General features: G+C 50.6%; 3 protein-coding genes and 2 pseudogenes across 3 annotated transcripts; 3 read left to right on the top strand and 2 right to left on the bottom strand.

The window, feature by feature from the left end:
* Positions 1-4,230: 4,230 nt before the first annotated feature.
* SAPIO_CDS7059 lies at positions 4,231-6,591 on the top strand (annotated as a pseudogene; the record flags this gene model as incomplete).
* Positions 6,592-8,011: 1,420 nt separating this feature from the next.
* SAPIO_CDS7058 (Protein BCP1) lies at positions 8,012-9,005 on the top strand (the record flags this gene model as incomplete). The annotated part of the gene is made up of 2 exons (XM_016788996.1): positions 8,012-8,101; positions 8,175-9,005. 2 exons carry the CDS (start codon positions 8,012-8,014, stop codon positions 9,003-9,005), a joined length of 921 nt encoding a protein of 306 aa, XP_016640823.1.
* Positions 9,006-9,576: 571 nt separating this feature from the next.
* SAPIO_CDS7057 (Mitochondrial division protein 1) lies at positions 9,577-11,980 on the bottom strand (the record flags this gene model as incomplete). The annotated part of the gene is made up of 4 exons (XM_016788995.1): positions 9,577-9,852; positions 9,955-10,982; positions 11,090-11,717; positions 11,912-11,980. 4 exons carry the CDS (start codon positions 11,978-11,980, stop codon positions 9,577-9,579), a joined length of 2,001 nt encoding a protein of 666 aa, XP_016640822.1.
* A 2,939-nt stretch (positions 11,981-14,919) lies between these two features.
* On the top strand, positions 14,920-16,008 carry SAPIO_CDS7056 (Chorismate mutase; the record flags this gene model as incomplete). Its single annotated transcript, XM_016788994.1, has 2 exons — positions 14,920-15,029; positions 15,294-16,008. 2 exons carry the CDS (start codon positions 14,920-14,922, stop codon positions 16,006-16,008), a joined length of 825 nt encoding a protein of 274 aa, XP_016640821.1.
* Positions 16,009-16,313: 305 nt separating this feature from the next.
* Positions 16,314-19,256, bottom strand: SAPIO_CDS7055 (annotated as a pseudogene; the record flags this gene model as incomplete).
* Between the last annotated feature and the right edge of the window lie 290 nt (positions 19,257-19,546).

The raw sequence follows: 19,546 nt of genomic DNA, 5'->3' as shown, positions 1-19,546 counted from the left end.
GCAAGTACTATGGATGAACTTTAGATTGTACCGCAAGACCTCAATATCGAGGTGCCCAATAACCGAAAATGGGCAAAAGAATTGATAGGATCAATTAATATGTGCATCGGCACAGGAATTAATTTGTTCATTAGAGTGCCAACCCCCGCTCGGTGAATTGGTTGGGTGCAGCGGGAAGGGGGATTAAACGAGGACCCATAGATTGGATGTGCACTATTATTACGTCTCCTACCACTTCGTGGTCGAGATTTTACTTGGATCCATCCCGTTTCAATTCGAGCCGTTCTGTCTCCGCACTCTGCCCATCTCTCTGTGCCCGGGATATGGGATCTACGATCAGATGTGTGGAGTATCGAGAGGGAGCAACATGGTACGAAGAAATGAGTTGGTTTTCCGTCTTCCTGAACTCGATCGAAAAAGCACGCGTTCAGCTTCTTCTTCACAATGACAAGGAATAATATAGACTAATAGTGTCGCCTTAGTAGACCTTCGCCTGCAATAATATTGGTTCTATAGCTCTCCTGAGTGAGGCCTGTGTGCTGTTCATGTTGTCAATGGACATAGTGTGAATCGCACAGTAACCGGGCTCTGGAAAAAAAAAAAAAGGAGTGCCAGATTTGATGATTTTGATCCACGATGGGATGGTGAGCCCGCTCTCGTCAAAATAGACGCTTACCGTTTTTGCGAGATCCGTTTGCCGATCGCTTGAGGCTTTGCTGTCCTCCTTGGCTCGGATTGCAACGTGTTTGGGCTCGAAATTCGTTCCTTCGTACTTCGTAGGGCTTGAAGGAAAATTTGCGCTATTAGCTGCATATACGGGGCGGTACCAGGAACGAGGCATTCAGATTGATGGATTGATGGATTGATGCTGACAAGTTAACATTGAACCTTTGTACATACGAAGTAATAGACTGGGCGAGGAAGCATTCAGGTCCGCACACGAAGTCCGAAGGACACTAGGACAGATCAGTGAACCCGACTCTCCTGCATGCAAGAGCACTGATTGCTAACCACCATGATCCCTTCACGGGTCTCACTAGTGCGGCGCAAGGAGCAAATACCACTGCATGCCTGTCTCACTAAGACATCAACTCTTGAAGTACGAGGTACGGAGGACGAAATAGTCCCAGCCATCGCCTCATTTTAATGTCTCACCAGAGATAGGAGTAAAACCACTGCGCTGGTTTCCCCATGAATTTGCAGATTGGTATTGCGTGTCTCTCGGTCGCACGTTGATAGAATCAATACACGGCCTCAATTTCATCTCAGTCTCCGTTTCCACATGAACCGTCAAGGAAACCGTTTTAACTCTCCAATCCCACGCGAAATTATCCACGCCTTGTACCAAAGTACATTGATCATGCTTTAGCCAGGAACAAGAATATTCGACCACAGGTTGGAAGGTCATCTGCGTGCACCGGACTTCGCCCTGTCCTTGGTACACGCGGGAAATGAACGCCTGCTAGGGTAAGGAAGCGGCTGGTTGGATCAGGGGGCTTGGGCTAGCCTAGTACAAAGTACATCCTCTTTGAGTACGAGTACCTCTCTGTTCCCGATATCTACCGCTTATTGGTGGGATTAGAGGACAAGCCTCCCAAGTACCTACCACACCCTGCCACGCACTGCCAGGGGCAAAGGGACGAAAGTACCACGATGTACTCATCAGCCATTTTGTAGCCCCGCAGATAGTGAAAGCTACTGTTGCTTTGTACTCATGGGCATGCTACACACAACTGCAACCCTGCGTGTCTGCACTTTTCGATGGTGCCAAGCACGCTACTAGTGGTGACATGTCCGTAATACTGCCGAGCACAATCCCAACCGAGAGCCTGAGAGAGGCTCCCCCATGTGGTGAACAGCGGGGGTACTGCAATTTTACGGAGTAGTGTACGCTCCAACACCCATTTCAGCGGGGTTCATGGTGCTGAGCAGGGGAGATAAATAAGTACTTTCGCATATTGGAAGTAGTGTACAAACCTCCAACTGCCAACTGGAAAGAGCATGACGAAGACCGAGATCTCAGCTGTGAACCGTTATATTTACGTGCTCGGGATAGGTTTTCAGGATGAGCCATAATTGTACGAGAATATTCTCTAATATCGCCCTCGTGGGATTGATATGAGTCTTCAAGTCATGTATGTTGCCCTACCTACTGTATGTTTCTCCTCGTCATTTCTTTTTTCATGTAGGCTAATAACCGCATGTATGTAGGGATTAAAGGGACTTGGATTGGACGTAAACGGATCGATCAGTCACATTCCACAGCTTCGGGAAGTTATGTCTATCCGTATTGATTACGGTAGATCGGGCGCAGCAGACAGGGACGAAGTACCTTGATGATACCTCACAGACCACTCTAAATTGCCACATTCATGCGTGGAAGGACAGGGAGCAGAGGCTGTATTAGCCCAGTACCTGCTGGCAATCTTTCAATATAAGGTCCAGTTTTCCGAGTTGGTTCCATTGTCAAGGGAGGACTCTCACCAACAGTGCGGATGGCACCTTCTCATTCACCTGCCTTCGAAACGGACTATTTCTGCGTGTTGTTGGAGGGAACCACTTTTCTCACCGTGATATCGAACACAAAGTCGTAATCATGCTCAGCGCCATGCACTACGACGTAGACTAGTATTACGGCATCGACGAGTACGATATTGTGGTCTTCCATCTCAGACCACACTGGATGGGGTGATTACGAGAGTGAGAGACAGACAAACAAACAACCTTGAAGCCATGATGACTCCTTTTCCTCAAGAAACATCGCCTGCTAGCGCTCGTGGATTCGACGTGCTCCAGTGTATCTAAAGTCTTAGCTCCAAACTCTGTGGAGCTGTCAAACGTAATCTCCTCCTTACCATCCTTCTTCGTCGAGTATTAGTGTGCCTCGCGGCGTCATGAGTAGGACGGTCTCGGTTGGTAGCGAACTAATACCGTTTCGCTTCGTGGGTGGCCAGGACGGGACGATATTATTGGCTGTTTACTTCCAGAATGTACGTCGTGTACTTCGTACTCCCACCGTCCTTCTCCCGCCCTGGCTCAGAGGAACCAGCGCAGCGAGCAAGTACTTCGTAGTGTACCATTTCCAGTTATTCTGGCTCCACCTCCACCCTCACCCCTCCTCTTCAATGTTCCTTCCCACTAAGCTGGGGCCGTCGCCTGTCAATCCTCTCTAGCCCTTCCCCTAGTCGTGTTTCCCGAACCTTGGCTCCACCGTTCTCCGTTGTGTGCCTCTTGTGTGTGCCTGTGCCCCTTCCGAGAGTGTCCACCTTCCCTTTTCCCTTGCTCCTTCCCGCCACCTGACTCTCCTACTATTTTCCGCTTCCTTTACTTCCTCTCCTTCCTTTCTCCTTCCCCCCCTTCACCGAGATCGTACTCGCCTCGTCCGACAAGATTCAACCACGGCGACGACGTTTCCCTTCGATTCTCGAGAGCGCCTGCGCGCCTTTAACCCGCCCGATTCGAGCCCGGCGTTCCATTCTCTTCCTCCCCCCCGCAACACTTTCTTTTCCTTCGACGACCAGACGGTTTTATGGCGGATTTCCGGTGCGAAGGAAATTAGACATTAGACACGATCACGAACCAGCCCGCCAATGTCTTCCACATCGCCATCTTCTCGCTCGTTGATGATTAGAATACCCATGATCTGAGGGACGCTTGACGATAATTTTATTAATTTTTGGAAACGTCCATCATCTTGATTTCCCGACGATTTTTCGTCGAGTCGCTCTTTTGAAAATAACCATACGAAATGTGCGTCACTCTACCCATCGACTTGGAACAATCGTTCGACGGTTTATTCCCTCTCATTTCTTTTCTCCTCTTTCGCAGGTGAAATTCGCCCAGGGTTGGGCTGGTGGCGAGTGCTGCGCGCCCAATATTGCTAGGCCTGCTCTTTTTTCTTGGGTTGTTTTGCGCGGATGATCGTGCGGATCATTCATGCAAATGGGATCCTCACTCGACCGAACCCCAGTCTCGCTAACATGGTCCGTTTTGTAGATCTACGCTCTTTGACTATAATTGTCAAGTACGCTCTTTTACTACACAACCCTGACATAGTGAGTCTTCGCGGTTCGAGCATTATCGTCAATCACCTTGCATGGCGCTGACAAGATGTTGGTTCCGTCGGCCAAAAAAAGCATATAAAAATCTACATTTGCAAAATACAAGCACGGTCAATCTTTCGAAACTTGAGTTGGACGAGTAACGCTAGCATTCAATTTACGAACAACGATGCAGCCGAAAAAGTGGACGTGGGCCCTTGGCCTTGCCTACGCTTCCACAGCCATCGCCGCCGGCGCCGACCGACCGAGGATATACTTCCCTCGCCATGTCAAGCGACAATTCATCAACGCGACCGAGACTCAGCAGGAAACTTTCCCTCCTCAGACCGAGCTGCCCATTGAGACTTCAGCACCATCAAGCGAGGATGACGGAGAATCGTCGAGCCCGCCCCAGGGTCCTATCGACGTCATTGAGTCCATCATCGACGATCTAACTGATCCTGAACCTTCCAGCTCGTCGGTCGAGGTTCCGGTCCGTGACACTGCCGACATTCTTACCCTCTCGATTCCGACGACGATCCTTGTTAGCATCACGCCAGAGCCCTCTGTCAGCCTCCCCGACATCATTGTTCAGCCTACCAGCAGCTCCAAGGCTGTAGAAGAGGAGACCTCGTCGTCTTCGAAGAAGGACGACGTGGTGGAGACTAGCAGCCCAGAGCCGGAGAAGACCCTCTCCTCGAGCTCTTCTTCGTCGAGTGGTATCCTCCTTGCCCCTACCGGTGTCGTCTCCTCTGAGGATCCCAAGGACCCCAAAACCTCGCAATCCGCCGAGTCACCTAAGCCCGAACCTGAGACTTCGAGCTCTGCCGATGCCGAGATTCCCTCTCCCACCGACGACTCCGCCCAGCCCAACCCGACTGCTCCTACGACCTCGGAGACTCCCAAGACGCAGAAACCCGTGGACAAGGAACCGGTTGAGACCAAGGAGTCCAGTTCTTCCGATGTCATCGTTCCCGTCATCCCCGGTCCCACCGAGTCCTCCTCCCTTCCCCCTGCTGAGACGGTCACCCCGCAGCAGCCTGCGCCCACCGAGGCTCCTGTTGAGCAGCCGCCAACCACGACTGAGGAGCCACTTATCCCCACCGATATTATTCCTGGAATCGTCGATCCCATTGAGACAGCCCTGTCTAGCGTTATCGATGGTGTCCTTCCTCCTGGCGGCAATGCTACGACTGGAATTGAGGAACCTACCGCGTTGCCTACTAATCCTCCGCTCACTGACGGGCCCATCCCAACCGACGAGCCTCAGACGAACGTCGACCCGCAGCCGACCGATGTTCCCAGCACTGATGTTTCCAGCAGCGATGTTCCCCCTCCTCCCACCACGACCGTTCCTACCGAGCCTCCTGTGACTGACGGACCGGCCTCACCTACTGATGTCCCCGACACAACGGTGCCGCCGCCTGACACCACGACCTCGGATGAGCCGATCGTCACAACCCCCCCTGGCCCCATTGCGAACTCGACGACCAGCGCGACGGAGGAGCCCCTTCCAGACATCACGACAACTCTTCCTCCTCCGCCACCACCTGCCGACACGGCCACTTTCACCAGTGTTCCGATTGCTAGTACTGTCACCGGCAAGGATGCTTGGCTCGGCACGAAGTTGGCTGCCGATGATGCTACGTCTAGTATCAATAGCGAGCTTCCCGCACCCACGAACATCGAGCAGCTCCCGGCGGGTATGCCTAAGACCATCGACGCATCGGATGAAGTTGTTGCTCAGCCTGCCGGAACCACGCTGATTCGCATCGTTTTTGACCGCCGACTCCACTACGAGTTCGTCGCAGAGAACTTTACGGCTGCCCAGCAAATCTTCACGTTCTTGCCCCAGATCATTGCATACGGCGAAGGTATCACTGATAGCGAAATCAGGATGCTGCGATTGGTGCCGATCGAGACCAAACAGAAGAAGGGATGGATCACGACCGCTGCGATGGCGTATGTGCCCACCAGCATCATTGACGCGCTTCAGATCGATATCCACCTGACCAACTCGGCCCTGTACCACCACCCTCTACCGCTCGCGTACGAGCTCGCGCAGGCCATCGACCCGTCATTCGGCATCTTCCCCGGTTCGGAGGGTGAGGTTACCAATGGCGGTTCGTCTGAAGAGCCCGGCGGTTCGCCATTCACCAACGGTGAGGAAGACGTCACTGAAGAGCAGACACCTAAGCAGAAGGGTGCAACTGTTGGCATTGCTTTCGGAGCGGTCAGCGTTGCTGTCGCGTACGGTGCGGCCATGTTCCTGGTAGCTAGGCGGTACAAGCGCAAGAGACAGGCGCACCGCCGCACTAGCTCGGTCACGGACGCCACTACCGACATGGCTTTCAGCGGCCCAGGCTCGAGCGGCAGCCCCGCCACGGCCATGATGGGTGGTGCTCTTCTTAGCCGAGACTTCTCCAGCTACGGTGGCGTGGCTGGCGGCAGGGAAAGCCATGGCAGCGGGCGAAGTGGAGCGGGCAACTCTGCTCGCACAGCTTATATCTCGGCGCCAGTTGCGGCGGAGAACTCGCTGGGATGGAATTAGACTACAGAGTAGGATGTGAGAGAGGGAGAGAAGGAAAGACGAGAGCATCTACTCTGTGAACCCTGTGTTTTTACAAACCCCCCCACGACAAGCCAATGATTTTTCATAAACTCCTTGGTGCCGACCCGAACCATGTTACGCTTGGATACCCAGTTCGGGAGGCACGGCCATCCACAGATATTTTTTTTTATTTATCCTTTTTTTTATATCCACTTTGGATTTTCTCTCTGCCTTTTTAAGGAAGGCATTTATTCTTTAAATATACTTTTTTTTTTTTTGTAACTCTCTATGTCTCTGAAGACTCTCGATGTGGGGAGATATATCGGGAGGCTCTTTTGGTTGATGTTTAATGTATATCAACGAGGAACCTGGAATGTGTGCTATATACTCCTCTTGGGTTCGAAAGTCTACGGAAAATACTAATTTTTCTTGTCCTATCTGTGTCTTGTGAAGCTTGTGAGGCCCTCTTGTGGGTGTTGGCTATATCCTAAGTGTTCTTTCCGGATATTGGTATTTCTCACCTCCGTCGCCTTCTCTTGATCTTGTCTACCTGTTTGTCCGTCTGTTTTAGACGCGGATGATTTGGCGTGAAACCGGTGGTTTCAAAGGCCACAAGTCGAGAATTGGGATGAGCTGAGGAACTCTAGCAAGGCGTCTTTGATTTATTAGATTCCTTTTTTATTGTTTGAAGCGGATTTTTCCACTTGCGGTTGACCAACGGACCAAGGATTATTGGATGCTTGTTTCTCCTGTTTCGTGTCATTCGTTCTCTCACATTATTGACGAAAGGTAAGCTTTGGGGCGTTTGGGTTCTTCGAATGTTTGCTTCTATCCTGTCTGGACTCCTTTGGGCGGAGTGGATATATGTCTTTTCTAGATCATACGGTTTGCGAGTCTCGTTGGCTATTGAATAGCCTTGATCTTCGCCCGGGAGCGAGAGCGTGAGAACCTTGCATTTGGAAAAATCGCGGAATGAGGTTTCTCTCATATTTTGCTCATTAGACCATCCTGGAGTAAATTGAAGGTCAAGCTGATGGTTTGGGAGGAACAGCTCCGCCAGAGGCTCAATCAATCCTTGAGAATTTGAAGAGGGGTTCTGACTCCGTGGTATAAGATGAAATGAAAATCAAGCTGTATATAGAGGATAACAAGTCGATGAAGGTATTCAGATGTTTCGTTTGTCTTTACCCCTCCATTCGTCTTGGTTAACTGTATGTGTACAAAGTACCTGATGGCGGGGCAATTGAAATTTTTCGAACCGAGAAACCTCGACCGCATCCGAATCGCAGCATCATCAACACCGCGAATACCCCCCGTCCTTCCTCGTCCGGAACCGTCTAATTTATTCCGGAAATTCTCTCCCTGCTGCAAACAAATCCCCGTCAAAAATAGAAACCCTCCGCATAGAAACACAGCGACCATGGGCAAGAAGCGCGACAGAGACTCCCTCAGCAAAGAGGACGCCAAGCGCGACCCCGACGCCATGGACGAAGACAGCTCCTCCGATGAAGTGAGACCCCTTCTCACTCACCCCTACCCTCCCACCCAAAACCCCAAGGCTAACCAACCTCTCTTCTTTTCAGGACTTCGACATCGTCAACGTCGACTTCGAATGGTTCAACTTCGACCCCACAATCGACTTCCACGGCACCAAAACCCTCCTCCGCCAACTCCTCGACGTCGACAGCCCCCTCTTCGACACCTCCGCCCTCGCCGACCTCATCCTCTCCAACACCGCCGTCGGCTCCACCGTAAAAGTCGACGGGAAAGAAACAGACGCCTACGCACTCATAACCGCCCTCCCCCTTTCCTCCCAGCGCGCGAAACACACAGCCCTCGACGCTCTCGCCGAGTACATAGCTTCCAAGGCGGCGGCTTCGCCCGCGACGGCGCCCGTGGCGCAGATTCTGGAAAAGGACGCCAAGGCGGACGTTGGGCTCGTCGTTAGCGAAAGGCTGATTAACATGCCCTCGGAGGTGGCGGGGCCGCTGTACGCTATGCTCGTCGATGAGCTGGACGATGCCGTTTCCGAATCGGAGCCGTACGATTTCTCACATGTGATTGTTTTGTCGAGGGTATATCGCGAAGTCCTACCCGATCCGGAAGTCCGCGAACAGGAAGAAGGCGACGAGAGGCGGAGGAAGACGAAGAAGCAGAAAGGAGGGGCCGCGGCGACGCAGGCGGGAGGAGAAGGGGAGGTGTTTTATTTTCATCCCGAAGATGAGGTGTTTATGAGGTTTGCCGAGGCGAAGGGGTCGTTTGCTTTTACGAAGGAGGGGGAGGCTGTTGCGGATAGTAAGAGGGCGTTTCAGGATTTGGGCGTCAAGACGGAGGGGTTCGTTATGCTTTTTACTAGGGACAAGTTTAGGGAGGGGGTTAAGGCTGTTGGGGAATTTTTGAAGGGGTCGTCGTAAGAGAGAGCGAAAGAAAGCCCTGAGGGTATTGGGATTGTCATTAAGCCAGGTTTTTGGCATGGGAACCAAGTCGGTCTGACACGGCCATCAAGGAGAAAAGGAACCACTAAAGTAAAATAAAACACCCAAAGTGGGAAAAGAGAACAATAGAGTATTGGAAAGGGTAGAGAGAGGCCGAGAGAGAGGTTCATATTCCCACTTTACACCCCGTTAATTCCCGCGCCGCCCATTTTATATTTGCCTTAGACATGGATATAACCGTTCCTACTGTTACACAAAAAGAAGAGAGGTCCGGACGTCTTGGGGGGACAAGAAAAGAAGAAAAAGAGAAAACAAAAAAAAAAGAGAAAGACGAAAAAGGACGTGCTGCGTCTCTCATATATACAGAAAAAAGAGGTTCGAGAGAGAGACCCAACAGGGAAAAAAAAAGAAAAAGAAAAAGAAAACAACCCCCAATCCTACACTTCCTCTCTTCACCCATTTTTTTCTCGTTCTCGTTCTATATCCCTCCCATTCGGTGTTGATAACAAGTAACAAAAGAAAAAAAAAAAAAAAAGAGAAACGTATAGTCTTAACACGCCCACACGCCGACGATGCCATTCTCCCTCCCTTCGACAAGGTATCCATCCCGCAAGCACACGTGCTCGACGATGGACGTCTTCCTGCCTTCCTCGGCCGCCGCGATGCCGGCGCCGCAGTCCCATTGGCGGCCCTCGACCTTGTCGTAGACCTTGACGACGTCCTCGCCGGCGGCGCAGGCGATGCGGCGGGCGTCGAACATCATGCTCGTGATGGGGTTGTCGTAAGCGTAGGCGTCGTGGATGACGCCGGTTCGTAGGTCCCATATCTAGATAATTCAGATAAGCTTCTCGAGCCAACCGAAAAGAAAGAAGGAAAAAAAAAAAAAAAAAAAAAAAAAAAAAAGAAAAGAGACGAGAGTGTTACATACCCTGATACTCCGGTCTGCGCTCCCCGTAACGAGGTGCACATCATCAAACTGCAAACACGTAACCGGTCCCGTATGCCCGACCAGACTCCTATGCACCTGCCCGCTCCTCAAATCCCACAGCCTCACCATACCATCAGCCGTGCCGCACGCCAGCGCAGCATCAAACACCTGCAGCGCACCAACGAAATCCGCCGTCCCGTCCGACCCGCGCGCCGTGTGTCGCCAGTTGCCGTCGGAGCTGCCGAGGGTGGCCGAGGCCTGGGCGGCGGCCCACATGACGTCGAGCGTCTGCACGCAGCGGCCCTTGTTTAGGTCCCACTGGCGCAGCGTCTTGTCCGACGAGCCTGAGACTAGCGTGTCGCCGCGGAAGTGCAGCGCCGTGACCTCGTCGAGATGAGCCTGCAGCGTGAAGAGCGGGCACTCGGCCATGGTGCCGGCGGGGGGTTCAACGGGCTGGTCGTCCGGGTGGGCGAAGGCGATGCCGTCCTCGTCCTCCTCGTCGTCGCCGAAGCCGCTGCCGTAGGGGTCGTAGTGGGCCTTGCTGAGGTCCCAGAGGCGGACGGTAGCGTCCACCGAGCCGGTGGCGAGGATGTTGTGGTCTACCTGGAGAGCGCCTACAGAAGCCGTATGTCCCTCGAGGAGGCCGATGCAGCGGCCGGCGTTGAGGTCCCATACGCGGACGGTGTCGTCCATGGCCGAGGAGACCATGGTGCCGAAGGGCGCGTCGAAGTCGATGGCGAGGATGGTGTCTCGGTGGGCGCGGATCTCCCGGATGGCGCTGCCGGTCTCGTAGTGTTCGTGTAATATGGGCATGGATTTCCGGCGAATGCTCTTAACATTCTTGGTTCGGGTGGGCGTGGACTGGTTGGAGGGGATCTTTTCGTAGATGGACTGGGACATGAAGCCAACTTCTTCGGCTTCTATTATTAACCCATCGTCTTCGTCGTCGATCGGGGTGTGTCGGCCTGCTGCCGCGTTTTCTTGTGCAATTTGTTGCGCCTCTTCTAAGCGAGCCTCCATGTCGACAACTAGATGCAGAACGTTGGTTAGCGGCTGGACGGCAGCGGAGCGGCTCCTAGGTGGTTCCTAGGAAGGGAGGTTGCGGGCCATGTTGCCACAGTCCAACAAAACTTACTATCTTGTTCTAGCACGGCCTCGTCCTGTTCGAGATTCGCTAACCGATCCAATACCGACCTCCTCATGCCGGTCAAGTTGGCAATCTTGTTATCGATATCCCTAATCTCGCAGCTCGCCATATTCTTCCGAATCATCAACAGGTGCAGCTCGTGCATCATCGAGGATTTCTCCCTCTTTAGCCTAGAGACGTTCTCGGGCGATCCGTCAATATGCTCAACATCGTCTAGCAGCTTCCGTCCCCTCGACACCCTTCTCCTATGCTTCTTCCCCTCGTCGGTCATATCGGGGAAGCTCGCTTGGAAACCCTGAAAGAGCGAGTACGAGTTCTCAACGTAGGGGATATTGGCGAGCAACTCGTCGGACAGGGAAGTGAGGGCGCGGTGCTTGATCTCGTTCCGCGAGAGCTTGGAGCGCACGAGCTCGGACGGGGTGGTGCGGGCCATGGAGAAGACGCCGCGCTGGACCGAGGGTTGCTGGAGCTGCTTGTGCACGGCGGCCATGGCGTTGTGGTAGTGGTCGATGCGGAGGCCATCGCCGCTGGGAGCGGCGCTGGGGCTGGGGCCGGGACCCATGAGGTGGCTCGCGGTGGTGGTGACCTTTCTGCCAAAGTTCTCGAGGGATCGGGTCTGTTTTGCGATGGGCGAAAGCGCGCACGTGGGTTAGCGGATTTGGCCCGAGGGAAATAAAGGCAAGATTTTTTGAAGCTTTCGTGAGGTGGGGGCATGCAGAGAAGGCAAAACAAAAGGGAAAAAAGTCGACTGTAGCCTTTGGACGGCGAATCATGGGATCAAAGTGTCTAGTGTCGAAGAGAGTGACGTACGGATATCAGCGAGGCCTCGTCCTCGGCGAAGGAGTCGTCAAAGTCATGCTCGTGGTCACTGTCCGCCATGCGCTCGAATGCGGCAGAGGGGCCGAGTTGGACAAGTCGGAGCTGAGTCGAGTCGGGTGAATAGAATTAAGAGGTAAAAAAAAAAAACACAAGAGAAAATAATAATTACAAAAAAAAGAACAGAGAAGAAGAAAGAAGGCAGACGTCAAGTTGTTTGTCGTCAACCGCAGAGAAGCCAAAAAGGGGAAGGATCAATTCGAAGAGAATTGATGGTGGGTGGCAGAGGTCAGGAGGAGGTCGAGATCAAGGTAGCGTCGGAGCGTGTCGTGCATCAGGCCTGAACATCTGGATGTTTGGACGTTTTGGTTGATGTTGATGCTGGTTGCAGAGAGTCCGTCCAGAGCAAAGTCCAGAATCCAGAATCCAGACTAGTCTTCAATTGAAGAAGGCGTGTCGGGTCTTGGTCGGCTGTACGAGGTACGAGGTACCCTTGTACTTGTGGCGGACTCGGACTTTTGCTGTGAAGGAGCAACTTTAAGCTGGGGCGACAGTCTCAGTCTGGGCAATTCTGGGGCAAACTTGGGTTGGGGACAGGACTGGGCACCTGTAGCAGACACAATTAGAGTGTCGACAGCTGGCGGGCGGGGCTTGCGTCTCTGTGCTCTGTCTGTGCCCGTTATCCAAATTTAGTGTCCCTTGCAGGTTGATGCCCTGGAAATTGGCGGAGGGCTTGTGTGATACTTGCCACTGAACAGCCGGACCCACTATAAATAATATTCTAGTATAAAGGACGCTACAAAAAGTTATATCTTAACCTATATTATATAATAATAGAATAACCTTATTAACTAAATAAAATTATATTAAATAATATCTTCCCCTTCCTTTACATATTTTTACCCCTCTTTATATTTATTACTACCCTTTAACTTAATAATTTATTATATATAATAAAATATCCTCTTAATCTAAGCCTAAATTTATAATTATAGTAATTTATTCTAAATCTCTATCTAATTCTTTACTATATCAGCCCTTATATAATACCCCCTTTAATAAGCTCTTTATTTTATCTATACCTATATATACTTAATTAGGTTTAAATTAAGTAAATTCCCTAGTTATAGAAGGTATAGAATATTATAGTTATTAAAAATACTTTACTAAAAAAAGTAGATATAAGATAATATACTATCTTCTTAGATAAGAATATCTAGGTAAGTTATTTAGTATTTCTTTATAAAAAAAAGAAAATATAGCTTTAAGATATAATAATAATATTAATATTAATTAATTTTATTTTTATTTTTATATATAAGTTTACTATTCTTTTCTATAAAATATTATTATAGCTTTTTTCTAGGTTTATTATAAAGATCTAAGTAGTAAATACTAGTAACTAGCTCCTACTTAATTTTTAATTTTAGCTTATATTCTTTATTTAACTTAGTAATTACCTCTTTAGTATAGTAGTACTTAGTAGTAGTTTCTAGAGCCTAGTAGAACCTAAGGCTTTTCTTATTATAAGAAAATAAGCCCTAAAATATAAATTCTATATATTTCTTAAACTATAGGTAAATTATAGTTACTTTATATTATTCTATAGATATTTACTATATATAGTAACTACCTTTTTAAGTAAAAAGGAGAATTAATATTTTATTAGTCTAAATAATATATTTTTACTTTTTAAGAGTCTAGTCTTTTTACTTTAGATACTATTTTAGCTATATTTTCTTTATTACTAGTATTAATCTAGGCTTTATTATTAATTTTACTTTATAAAACCCTATAGACTTAAGAATTATATAGATTATTAATATAGAAATATTATATCCTAGTTCCCTAAGAAAGCTAGAGAGGTTAGTATAAGAAAGAATATAATTGTCTTTAGAAGATTATACTTTTTGAAGTAGTTAATTAATAACTTTATCTATTCTTTTCTTTAGGTAGCTAGAATATAGGGTATCTATAAGATATTTATCTTTAATAACTAAAGGTTCTTAGTTTAGATTAAATCTATACTTAATAGCTTATATATAGATATAGTTTATTATCTATTCTTAAATTCTAAGTTAAGATGTAATTTAGGTAGTAGTTTTACTTCTAAAAGGGGTTTTTAATATTATAATAAGGGCTTATATAGCTAGATCTATATATAGATATAGTAGTATCTTTAAAAAAGTAAAAATAGTTAAGTTAATTTTAAAGAAGGAAAAAAAAAATTATATGTGTGTGTTTTGATTTTTATAGTAGGAATGAATTTAAAAATATATTATTTAATTATATGGAATTATATATGTAATTAAAAAGAAATATGCATTTGTAGGGGGAGGGGTTTCAGGACATAACTTTTTGTAGTGTCCTTCGTACAATTGTCCTTCATAGTGTCAAGTACTTGTAAGGTTCAACCCAGCAGGGCAATAAGCTCTCTGCTCCCAGGCCAGGCATCTGAACCATCAAGTCGCAGTGGACGGCTGACGGTTGCAGGGGTCCATGTTGATCGTTCGAGCTGCTCATCAATTGAGCTTAATGCATTGAGATTGCTCAATGTTTCGTTTATGCGTCGGGTCTCCCGAGCCAGGCAGTGAAACAAACAACTTCAATGTTGATAATGATCAATTGATCAAGTGTCCGGTGGCTGCAGGAATTGCACTATAATCTAGAACGCTAAAACAGCACTACGAAGATTATTCAATTGATCCAATGCTAGTTCAAGTTTCGTCTCGGAAGAGGGCTCAATCGTTGTACTGCAATTCGGCTGGCAGGCGTTGCTGAGCTCAGCTTTCCCTCTGCGTCATCGTGCCTGCCCCTCAGTAGAATCGGTAAAATCGACACCCACAAGCAAATCCGAGTTCGATTTCCAATTTCCATCAGCTTTGGCAGCTGTGTTGACTCAACATCCGGAAACAGATATTGACCATTGAGCCCCTCCATCACCGATCTCACTCCCAAGCTCCCTCACCCTCCTGTCCTTATATTCCAAACAGCACCCTTTCATGTTCCCCGCCTTTATTCGCAGCCGCATAGTTCCAACTATGGATTCTGTAATTGACCTTTCCGATGCCTCAAAGGCACTCGATCTGGCCCGCATTCGTGCGCAATTGATGTAAGTTGCCCCTCTCTTTTTTTCCTCCTCCCTCCGATTTCCGGCAACCGGCATTTTTTTTCCCTGTCCTGGCGCATGCCCTTCGGAGTAAGCGCAAAGAACCCAGACAGCGGAAAGGAAGCAAAGACAAGAAGAAAGAAAAAAGCAAGACAGAAAAAGAAAGAAGAAGCGAGACCAGAAAATGCAAAGAAGGAAAAAAGAAAAGAAACGGCTCTACAGCCTCTGCTACATCACAAACTAACACATCTAACACATCTACTCCAGCCGCCTCGAAGACACAATCATCATGACCCTCATCGAACGCGTCCAATTCCCCCTCAACCGCAAAATCTACACCCCTGACGCCATCGACATCCCCAACACCAACCTCTCCTTCATGGACTGGTACCTCCGCGAGCAAGAGCACCTGCAGTCGCGCATCCGCCGCTACGACTCCCCTGACGAATACCCCTTCTTCCCCGACGCCCTCGAGGCGCCCATCCTGCCCCCGATCTCCTACCCGCCCATCCTCCACCGCAACGACGTCAACGTCAACGACAAGATCAAGTCCTTCTACACCGAAAAGTTCCTCCCCGCCGTCTGTCAGAACCGCGAGGATCGGGGGGCCCGCGCCGAGAACTACGGGTCGACCGCTACCTGCGACATCGCTTGTCTGCAGGCCATTTCGCGGAGGATCCACTTTGGCAAGTTTGTTGCCGAGAGCAAGTTTAGGCACGAGCAGGAGAAATATACGACGATGATCAAGGCGGGTGATAGGGATGGGATCGGTGAGGCTATCGTTAATAAGGCCGTTGAGGTGCAGGTTCTTGCGCGGTTGAGGACCAAGGCGGAGAATTATGGAAAGGACCCCGTGGCGAATAACGATACCGAGAGTTTGCCCAAGATTAATGTGGATGCTGTCGTGGAGATGTATGAGCATTTTGTTATACCGTTGACGAAGGAGGTCGAGGTTGAGTATTTGATGCAGCGGTTGGAGTAGAATAGTAATCGCGGCGCGAGGTGGTGAAGCTTGCTTTTATGGATAGATGCGATGGGCTTTGCTCCGGACGGATATTTCTTAGAGTTAAAAGGGTTAGGCGGCATTGCTACGAGCGACTTAAAAAAAAAAAAGGAGAAGCGAAGCAATCATGGGGGAGAAGACGGCGTTTGTCGGGTCCTCAATAAAACGTTGAACTCTTGCTATTGACCGTCTTGACTTGAGTGGCCACGAAACTGTGAACCGGCATCTTGTCAGACTTATACGACGGGCGCAGTAGCGATGTGCCTTCCTAAAAGTTGCCATCCTCAAATTCTTCCATTTTCCAATCGCCTTGATTTGGTGGTAGTACCTTGAAGCTTTGCCAGCTTCCCAACTAGGTCCTCCAACCGCGGCAAGAACGCCTTCCGAATCTCCGCCGACCACTTCATACTCCTCGCCAGAAGGAGACCAGATGAAACCAACTCCTCAACCTCATCCGCCGACCTGGGTAACTTTTCCCATATCTTCGCAGCGACCTGCTCAGAAACCCTATCCTCGACTCGACGCCTCAAAGCCCTCGTCGACTCAAAAGCAGCAGCGGTAACAGACTCCAAAAACCCCTCGTCCCAGTCCTTCAACACGACATCTCCAAGAAACTCGCCAGCGTAATCCGCAAGGACGACATTCCTCTCAAACCCCTCAAGACGCTCAACTCGACGAGCGGCCCCGCACGACGTAGACATCACCGCCAGGCTCCCGCAGCTAAGACCCTCGAGACAGGCAATGTTGTAAGAATCGTAGCTGCTAAGGCAGAGGTTGACATCCGCCGCCTTGTGGAGGTCTTCGCGGCGGAAGAATGTAGGCGGATCCCGCGGCTCGGGATCGTTCGGCCATGAAAAACTGTTGATCACCTTGACCATGAGATTAGGCCGGCGTTGGTTCGCGCGGGCGGCGGCCTCGAGTAACACAGTGACGGCGCGGTTCGAAGCCCCCTCCCAACGGGTCACGATGACGAGCAGGAATTTCGTGGTTGGGGATAGGGCTGCCAGGGCTCCCGCCACAGCTACATCCCTGGAAAGGGCTTTTGCGACGACAGCGCGTCCGATTCGCGTGAGGAGGAGGACGTCTTCGGGGGCGTATCTCTCGCCGATGTCGAAGCCCCAGACTTGCATGGCGTATCGGATTACAAGCCGCTTTGCTCGGATTTTGTCCGCCGCTGAGCAAGCGATCTCTCGTACGCCGTGGTAAAAGATGTCTTCTTTGTCGGCGGTGCTGAAATTGTGCCCGCGATCGAGAAATAGCAACTCTTCGAGGACGTTTGAACTCACGGGCAAAATGGAGTCGAGCTTCCATCCGTGCTGGAGGATCTTGGTGTCGGCCCACAGGCCTAGATGTTGGAATTGGGGAAAATCGAGGAATCCCTTTCTCTTGTCCCCTTTGGCTTCGGAAAATTGCTTTAGGCCCTTTACGGTGGTAATGGGATTGGTTCCGTTTACATGGTTGGTGCCGTTGACGAGGTGCCGAATCGGACCCTCCCAGGCAAAGTCGGCGTCGACGAGAACCGGGCGACTAGCATCCGGTTTGGGCTCGGCGATGCCTTCCACCAACCCGCATATGGATCTCACCTCACCGGCAAAGTACAGCGTTGCTATTTGCGGAGTTCTCTGCGCTTCCCGAGCGAGATGAATCGCGTAGGCCGTCGGCAAAGACATGTACTCCTGGACGATGAGAACGCAACGTTCCTGCGGCTCGAGGAGAGCCTGGAGAGAATCGGCAGCGGGTTGGGCGAGGGTGACGCCGTGGATGTAGTCGTCGTCGATGTGACTGTATTCGTTGGAAAAGTCCTTTATGATGCGTCTCCTTTTCTTGGCGTTGAATTCGGGGTTATCGAACGGACTGGCACCGGCCCTTACACTTTCCAGGGCTGCTGCGGCAGCGCCATGGACGGAACGCTGCCGGACGAGGTTGAGGCGGAGGTCGAGACCGAATTTGGCAAACAAATTTTCGAGGAAGAGCGCGAGGGAAGGAGAGTAGATCCTGTGCGGAAGAATCGCCGGCGAGAGATTAACGAGAACCCTCTCGATTACGTGCTGGTGACTAGCCACGTCCCTTAGATACGCCAGCTCGATCCCATGTCGGCTTTCAATCTCCCGGAAGAGGCGAACGGTTTCCCTCGGAACGGAAGGGTCATGGTCGTCGCGATGCGTGCGGTACAGAATCCGCGCCTTGAGCTTCGCGGCGATCACCTCGACGTCTTCGTCGGGGTTGTATTCTATGCAAGATCGAGGCATGTACATCGGGCCTATTAGGATCGTGCGACCCACGGCATCCTGGTAGCACCTTTCGCCTATGATGGCGGCGAGGGCCACGCCGCCGCCACCCAAAAGTCGGCAGGCTTCCCAAGACACCCAAGCAACGGTGTCAACGATCCGGTACGATGGCACGGCCCCTGATGCTTCGGTGGGCAAGTACCATAGACGTTCGGCAAGAGACTCGCCAGTGGCAATCCGCCTTGCATAGCTGTATATCGTTGGGATCGTCTCAGGCTCCAGCTGAGAGGCATACGTACGGATTGCGTCAAGCTTCTTGTTCCATGTAGACGAGAGATCGACGAGGAGAGGAGCAGCGGATGGACCGACAATCTCTTCCGCGTAACGTCTAATTTCACAACTACCCCACAAGCTGGCATACGGCAGGTCCTCGTAAAAGAACAGAGTCGTCTTCGTCTTTTTGCCAGGCTGTTCTGCGGCGGTTGAAGAGACGATTTCCAGAACCGCATCTCGCACAGCAGAGTGATCAACATGACGCGCGAGTCCTAGTGGTACGTAAATAGTAGCGCCGGCGGCGATCGCGTTCGAGATGAACGGAGTAAGCTTTTCAACGACCGTTTCGTATACCGCATCTTGGCGGGGAGAAGTCGCGTATTCCACGCCGGGCTCGTCATACCGCACACTGGAATCCGGTAGATCGAGACTAACAAGGTCACATCCCGCCAGTTTCGCGAACGCAGAGTCCTCGGATTTACGTATCTGGGTGATGGTGGCTTGGGTGGCTTCCAAGACGTCTGGGGATTGCGATGCGGGTAGGAATGAGAATGTGCTCTGGTCGAACACGGTGACTATGAGGGAGTCGTGGAAAGGCGGGTTGGTGATGGGGCCGAAGCAGGAGAAGGCGATGTCGTCTGGGTGCGGAGAGATGTAGTAGCTTGAGTACTTTGGCTTATACGCCGAGGCTGGCTCCGGAGGAGGCGGGGCCGGGTTCCCGTCCATGTTGAGAACCAATTGATTTGGACTAGAAGGGGTCTTGACAATGGTAGAGTTTTCTGAGAGGAACACGACAACTGATTCAATGAAAAGGGAGAAAAGGGGATTGAAGTGAAGCGAAACGCGGCCGGCTTGACGAAGACATGATGGATCCATCGTTGATTTATTATATCGTGTACTAGTACTTTATAGCCGGCTTCGAGGCCAGCAACGCCAAGCAGACTCCGGGACCCACTCCGGCCGGTCCAATCCGAAAGAGCCGGCGCCGCCGCAACCACCGGAGCTCGTTTTTCTTC

This window comes from Scedosporium apiospermum (assembly GCF_000732125.1).
Source record: "Scedosporium apiospermum strain IHEM 14462 chromosome Unknown SEQ_SAPIO_0110, whole genome shotgun sequence".
Lineage (NCBI taxonomy): Eukaryota > Fungi > Ascomycota > Sordariomycetes > Microascales > Microascaceae > Scedosporium > Scedosporium apiospermum.
Note: the sequence above shows the minus strand (reverse complement) of the source record. Positions and strands in the feature narration are given on the sequence as shown.